Source organism: Gekko japonicus, unplaced genomic scaffold (genome assembly GCF_001447785.1).
Source record: "Gekko japonicus isolate JY-2015 unplaced genomic scaffold, Gekko_japonicus_V1.1 scaffold2553, whole genome shotgun sequence".
NCBI classification, from domain to species: Eukaryota; Metazoa; Chordata; class Lepidosauria; order Squamata; family Gekkonidae; genus Gekko; species Gekko japonicus.
Window position 1 is genome coordinate 241,544 of NW_015160912.1, and position 7,767 is coordinate 249,310.

At 43.4% G+C, this 7,767-nt stretch overlaps 1 protein-coding gene across 1 annotated transcript; it reads right to left on the reverse strand.

Annotated features, from left to right (window-relative positions):
• Positions 1 to 808: 808 nt before the first annotated feature.
• SLC25A38 (solute carrier family 25 member 38) lies at positions 809 to 7,515 on the reverse strand. The gene is made up of 7 exons (XM_015424352.1): positions 7,419 to 7,515; positions 5,939 to 6,060; positions 5,697 to 5,781; positions 5,032 to 5,211; positions 4,754 to 4,922; positions 3,202 to 3,368; positions 809 to 1,179 (listed from the first exon to the last, which is right to left on the reverse strand). Exons 1-7 carry the CDS (start codon positions 7,503 to 7,505, stop codon positions 1,066 to 1,068), a joined length of 924 nt encoding a protein of 307 aa, XP_015279838.1. The 5' UTR covers positions 7,506 to 7,515; the 3' UTR covers positions 809 to 1,065.
• Between the last annotated feature and the right edge of the window lie 252 nt (positions 7,516 to 7,767).

The following is a 7,767-nucleotide window of genomic DNA, read 5'->3' on the forward strand; positions in this document are numbered from 1 at the left end:
ACAGTAACACAGATGGGGTACGCCACTAGTGAAAAGCCAAAAACTAGTCAAGATGGTAGGGCAGCAGCGTTCAGGAAGTGTGGTTCCACTGGTGACATTACAGTGCTTTTGCTTAAAGAGATTAGTGCTAGCATGTGACTCTTAAAGCCTTTTCTTGAATAGAGCTGTTGTTTTGCCCCTTGTGCTTTATGCTCACAGAGAAGTGAACAAAATAACCTATGAGTTTAGGACCACTTAATGAGAACATTTGAAGTGGATCAAGTGGTGTTCATTGAAACAGAAGCAGAGGGCTTCTAAGTGAAACTTCAAGGCTACATTGTTCAACTGAATAAAAGGATAATCCTCAGCAGAGTTATACCCTTCTAAATCCATTCAGGGCAATGGGTTTAGGTGGATGTAACTCTGTTTAGGATTACACTGTAAATCTATCCCTTAAGGAATGGTAAGGTCGTTGTTTCCCTCGGCGGCTTTCAGCAAGTGTTCATTCAGTCTGTAACTCCCAACAGAGCAGGAATTACACCTGACAAAAGAGATGAATTCACTGTAAACCTTACAAACCCCCTCCCCTTCCGTGCATTTGTCAAAACGTGACATACATTTGTCACATGCTGAAAAGAGGAGAGAACAGAAGAGGCATCACACAATCTAGAAGACTGGACCTGCCGCCAAGGACAGTAATGACGTTCTAGGTCTAGAAGTCCCAGCTGCCAACGTCTCTCTCCCAAGAGTCTGTAGCATGTTCTTTTCTGAAGATTCTCAGCCTAAACATCTGGAGAGACCTTTCCTGAAGCTGAGACTAGCTCCCGCACAACACCAGAGTCTGATACACTTCTCACATCCCAGGTATGACGCAGTCTCCCTGGAACGCTTTCACCATCACGACCAAAGCAGTGTTTCCCTCCACTCTCATTTCTATGAGTGAAGCTTTCTTGGCCTGGTAACTCTGCAGTGCTTCCCCACAATGGGCACGAGACATCCTTCTAGGGGGAAACCGGTCGCAGCTCCCATCTCGCCAGCAGATCACAGTGAGTGGCGAAAGAATAAGAATACAAGTCATTCAAGATTTCAAATCCATTTTGACATCATCTGCTCATACACAGTCCATGCCATTGCAGCCATCAGTGTGCGCCGCAAAGCTCTTGGGACGGCACCCCGGAAGAAACCAGCCAGCCCGTAATCCTGTAACAAGAAGGAAGTGCTATCATTACACCCAAACGTTCATGCTCTTGAACTGCTGGAGGACACATTAGGGCCGCAGTGAAGGTCTGCCCATTTCTACATGAAAGTAGCGCTTGTGTAAACAGTGTGTTGCAGAGGTTGCACTAAAACTTGGGAGACCCAGATTCAAATTCCCATTTAGCTTTGAAGCTGACTGCGTGACCATGGGACAGTCACTCTCTCTCAGCCTAATCCAATTTACAGGATTATTGTGGGGATAAAATGGAAAGGAAGACCCATCTGTGATGTTCTGAGTGGCTTGGAGGAACAGCAGAATAAAAGACATCTACAAGGTGATAACCTACCTTTATATTATTTATACAATGCCCCTTCCCCATCATGACTTTTCAAACTCCTGAAACTAACGTAGGAAGTAGGTATGAAGCTGCCTTATACTGCATCAGAGCTATGGTCAATCGAAGTCAGTATTTTTCACTTAGACTGATAGTGGCTCTCCAAAACCTCAGGCAGAGGTCTGCCCCATCATCTCCTACCAGGTCCTTTAACTGGCGGTGCTAGGGAATGAACCTGGGACCTCCTCTGCATGCCGAACAGATGTTCTACTGAGCCACAGCTCCTTCCCTAAGCAGGCACCTGGCAAATAACATGAACTGTTCCTGGCATTTCAGTCTGTAAAGAACAAGAATATTGGACTTCCCACAGGTGCAACATAAGACTCACTTTACAGACTTACTAGTTCCATTCTTTATAAGACATTTCACCAGTAGCTTGTTTGTGCAGCTGTTGGGAGCTGATAAAAATATGGTGCCACCCAGCTTCTTTCTTGTCATAGGCTATTCATGCAACTATCATATTCCACTGAATACAGGATTTTAGAGGAGGGAAAGGCCATCTCTGCTGCAAAGGCCACTCTACCCCCAAGGACATGTTGTATATTAATCTTACCCTATGGAAGTAAATGAGAGCTGTGCAAGAACATATTATACCTAGCATTGCCTCCCACAACTCTTTCAGGATGCCTTTATCTCCTGCAGTTTTTCTTCAAAACCCATCTTTTCCTTAAAGCTTTGGTCTTCATAGTAAACCAACCACAAATATTTAAAGTACACAGGAATACTGGATCCCACTTTCTCTTCCTCCCTGTGTTGTTTCCCATGGCAAATGATTATGAACTCCTTGAGGCAGGCCCTGTATTCTTGTAAGATTCTAGGATTCTTGCATAGTGTATAAATAGACAGTGGCTCACAAACATTTCCTCTAAAAAATAACAAAGAAACCCTAAATGTACAGATGTCCTTTTCTCAAGGGTGGTCACTGTGTCTCCTACCTGTTGCTCCTTCAACACCACTCCCCATCCCCCAAGCAAGGCCTTATTTCTGGGATTAAGGACCAGCCAGTCAGAGAGTATCCGAGCTTCTGAGAAAGAAGAAATGCTAATCTAAAGGAAGACTTGGCCAACTTTTTGAAAGAGAGATCCGTGTTTTTAATCTAGTGTCCAAAGGACAGAGATATAGTTTACAACCTGTATGTTCCCTGAACCTGCTGACTAGAGCAGTGTCCCTACCTCCGCCTCATGCTTTCGCAATCTGCGACCAGAGTAATTAAAACGGTAAGCGGCAGCAACTGCGTACATCTTGATTCTGCCATTTAGCTGGGTCATGAATTATAACAATTGCCCAATTTGTATTCTGCTGTGGCACATATTCTTCTGGAGGAGCTGTATCTCTTCCCATGGTCCAGGGGCAAAAGATACATGCACACAAAGAAAAACTAAGAATTCTACAGCAGAATGTAATATACCAGATCAGAACCAAGTATGATTTTTTTTGTAATCCAAAAGATAAAATTCTGCTTTGGGCTGAATTGTACATTTTGGAATAAGGGGAGACATCTGCAGCACTGGGGAAGGGCACAGCGTAAGTATCGGGGAAAGCTGTTGAGGCGGCAAGGAAGGAATTGTCCCACCCAGACCCAGTCTCAACTGAAAATCGCCAATGCACCATACTGACAACTCAGCCTTACCCTGAAAATTAAAGAAATGACTTCTCTTGTCCGATGGTGTTTTTCAGATGACAGCTGCATATGGGTTTTGATGACATCAGCAGGCTGCGTGGCCAGCGATGCCAGAATTCCAGCAAAAGTTCCACAGCCAAAGTTCACTAAAGGTGTGAGTGCAGGATCCAACTGGTCTGGGAGACAGCAAGCAAAGGGGGGGAGGGAAGTATTCCCATCATCATAGGCACAGGGGGAATCTTTATTTAAAATAGTTTTATTTTTTGGATAAACCTCATATATCCAGCTATAACATTTTTAACAGCACAGGGGGAATCTCCAAGCTCCAACAGAATTAATTCTACCTAAAACCTCAATAGTGGGGTGGATGCTTATCCATACTCTTACTTAGACAAGACTTGCATAAAAGGAGATTCTAATATCTTCAAGCAGCCTGTTATATTTCCCAGCCTCATCTTACATCCCCGTCTTCCTGTCCTAAGGAAGTGTGCTTGCACATGAAAGCTTATACCATGAATAAGACTTTGTTGGTCTTAAAGGTGCCGCTTTCCTATCCTATGCTTACTGAGAAAGAAAAAAACATTACAGTGCTTCCTCATCCTCCTTAAGGCAGTTTCAAATATCCAAAAGCTTAAATTTTCCTTTGACCAACACATCCTATTCCTCCAGCCTTTCACCTCCTGCATTGCTACTTTCTTACCTGTCTCTAGACTGAGCATAGCTTCCTCGAAATGTAGTGTGTTCTGAACCAGCATTTCAAACGAGTTCTAACTCGCATTGAGAGGATGCTGTATTTTGATACAGTACCTATTACAGCATATCGGTTTGATAAAATGTTCTCTAAAGCAAGCTGCCAGTGGCACTCCCACCTTGTTATGGCATCATCCTACTGCTGACTCAGGGTCTGTGTTCCAGTCGTAGCTCCCTGGAACTGTCAGTGCCAAGTAATACACTGGCTAACAGATATCTGGCTAAAAAGGTTACTCAACAGATGACATCCTTTTCAGTTTGCATTTGGAGTTTTTCTACTAAAGAATAGAGCTTTAACCCTTTATGCACAGAGAAGATTAATGAGACTAAGAAAATACACTTAAGAACAGACTGAAAGTTTCCAAAACTATATCCTAATCAATAAGAAAGCCAAGAGACTGAAACAGAAATGGTTCAGTATGAAAAACAGGCAAAAGATTTTAAGTTTAGAATCAAAAACCAAATACAAATCAATGAAAGATCAAATTTTAGCTACCAAATAAACATGCTTAGAAATTTTTGTTATAAAAGCTGAAAAGGGAACAGATAAAAAACAAGTATGGAGATTCTGGGAGGGAAAGTTCAAAAGCATGTACCCACCACAAATAAAAGGAGCTTAGCAAATTTTCAGCAAGCATACACCTGATCTATCTCCCTAAATGCGGCTCATGTTTTGGACATACATTTGGGCCTTTTCCTCATGTTGATCCATTAGGGGAAAGCCCCGGGTACCTTTCTAGCCCCTGCATCACAAGGACAGCCACTCTATAGGACTATCATCCCGTTGCACAGTTGTTACAGCCAAACTTACCATAAGGTATGATCTTCTTGGTCTGCATGTAGAACATCAGATAGATGCCAGAGAAGGGTGCATCTCGCAGGAGTGTTGCTGTCAGGCCACTAAACAAGCCGTGGACTCCTTCTGACCGGTAGATATTTCTGAGGGCTCCATGCACACTCTCATAGCCATACCTTCCACTCTGCAAACCGAACAAAGAGTCAGCCTACACCACAGACAAGAAAGACTGAAGCTTTATGAAATAATTCACAAGACAGTGCAACTGAGCTCATCCAATTAAAAAAAATTACCTCATATCGTGTTTTCACTACAGTGACAGGCAGCATGCAGATGACAGCAACGCTACGTGAGGTGGCACCCAGCAGAACCAATTCCAAAGCTGTAGGGGAATGATCCAGCAGAAACTGCTGCTTTATCGTATATAAGGTGCTAAAGTAAATCCCCACTCCTGGAATGCATCTTGCAAACGACTGTGAGAATATTAACAGTAAGAGAAAATATGAAAAAGACTGAACACAATGGAAAACTACAATTTTTTAGAAAAAGTTAAAGATCGCATAGTTGCTGAACAAGTACCTGGGGGAAGCTATAAATCAGAAAAAACTTTCTGCTACAGTTCTAAGCATCATCTAATGTGAAAAAAAATAAAATTTGGAGAACATATCAACTACTACTAATGCTTCCCACTATACTTTGTCCAAACTTTTTTCCTTGCTGTACTGTTGTATATTCCTGTCATTGAATTGGTATCCATTTGCTTTTGATAGCAGCCACTAACAGTGCATTCCTAAACTGAGTTGCCCCCTTCTCAGTCCACTAACTTCAATTAACATAGAAGAATATAACTCAGCTTAGGAGCACACTGTCAGGATATTAGTTATTGTTTTATTTGCAGCACAGAAAAAAATACATTCATTACGATGAGTCCAGCACAAGGGAAACACAAATGACTTACAGGAGAAACACCTTTCCATAGCCCCAGTAAGCTTTCTGTGCGAACAACCTTAAAGAGCAGACTGACCATTCCAACATGACCCGACCTATAAGAAAAATCAGAAGGTTAGAGAGCCATTCTTCAGCTTCTGGATCTCAGAACACTTTTAAAAACACTTTTATCCTGTTTCCACAAATTTCTCTCTCCCCCACCTTTTAACACCCCAAGCCTGAGAGGCTCCAATAGAAACTTCAAGTACCTACCCATTGACAGATGGCTGTAGGGTCTGCAACCGGGTTTTAAGCAGGTCTAGAGGCTGGAATAGCAAGGTGGAGCAGGTCCCACTGATGGAACCACAAACAAAAGCTTTCAGCACAGGGTGCATCTTGAATGAAAAACACAGAAGTGATGAGAAAATTTCGGAAGGCCGACCCCATCACAGCTGTCTAAAAAAGTCACACATTCTCCTCTTCACAAGCATCTGATCAATGTGAAGCATACACAATTCAGGATCTGCTTCTACATTTACATCGTAGTCAACTGAAGTGATGCTCAAAGAGCAGCTGATTCTTATGCTCTGCAGCGCCTCAATCCAAGAATGTCATCAAGGTCACTGAAGCTTTATGGTAGCCATGCATGTGTCCAGTGCCTCTTGGACTACATTCAGTTACAAGTCACTGAGCCTGCACACACTAATGCCACTGAATATTCCCCAGCATCCCCATCTGAACGTTCTCATACAAATCTTCATGAAACATAACACGTGTTTATACACCCAGTATACATCTGCATGTTTTTCCTCATCTTTTGTACAATAAAACCTTGATAACTGAGATAGCTTTACTTCAGTAACTAGTAACTGCAAACCTGAAAGCAATAACAAACATTCATGGGATTTTAAGTAGATAGATTAATGCTGCAAAAAGTAAACTCTCTATTTGTTTAGCTCATACAATTTTACAAGCCAATCAATATTTAAGAAACTTCAAGTCCTACCTATTTTTCCTCTTGTTAAATTTAAGGGGGCTTCAAAGTAATTACCTTTGGCTATGAGATTTGCAACCACATTTCCAATTATGACAACTTGCCCAGTGCCTAAATTGCAGACCAAGAACAATGACCTTTCGCTGCAAAAATTAAGCAACGGAGTAACACACAGCCATCCTTGCCCCACACTCTATCCAAGTGAAGGGTTTTCCACGGTAGGTTCCACATGCCAGGATTAGGCACAAGCTACACATGCAGGTAAAAAACGTGGGAATAAAGCAGGAGAACAGAGTGCACTGGGGAGCAGAATGTTCCTGCCCATTTAAAAAAAAAAAAAAACCTCCCTGAAAATGTAAAAATCTACTGACTTTTAACTTGTTCCGGTTTTGTATTTGCCAAGATTACACCACCATTGTTCAAAACAAGTGGTTGCTCACCTGCAGTCTCTGAAGCCCCCCCCCCCTCGTTCTGCTGCAGGGGTTGACCCGGCTTTACTAACCCGTGTAAGAAGACCGTCTCCCTGTGACTCAGCAGAGGGCAAGCAATCACTAGCCAATAGCTGTCCTCCTCGGGCTCCCCAATACCCTTCCAGGAACAGAAGCCGGCCGGCAGCCCGAGAGGTTTTAGGCACACTTCCCCAGTCTCAGTGAATCCAGAGGAGGTTACTCCTGAGTAACTAAGCTCGGACCACACACACTTTCCCCTCCCCTTATTGCCAAAAATAAGGACACAAGAGCCCCCCGCATCCCCACTGACCAGAGCAGCCTCGCCCCCTCGCCTAGGCGATCCCGGGCCCCTCGCCGTGGCTCCAACCCAACTCCGCAGCTCCACTTGCGACCGCATCGCCAATCCACGCACTTCTGACCCAGGAACAGCGGGCGTGACGTCAGAGGCTCGCCTCCAGCCCCAGCCAATCAAGAAGACGGAGTAACCCGGCGACCGGAAGGCTGAAATCAGTCCTAACTCTTCTGTTTTCCCTAGTGCGGATGTAGCTAACAAGGGACTGGCAGGAAGAGCATAAGAAGAGTGTTGGTTTCTAAAGGAATTAAGTTTAATTTTTTAAAATATGCATAAAAATCCGATGTACTACTCTCTCCCCTCCGTA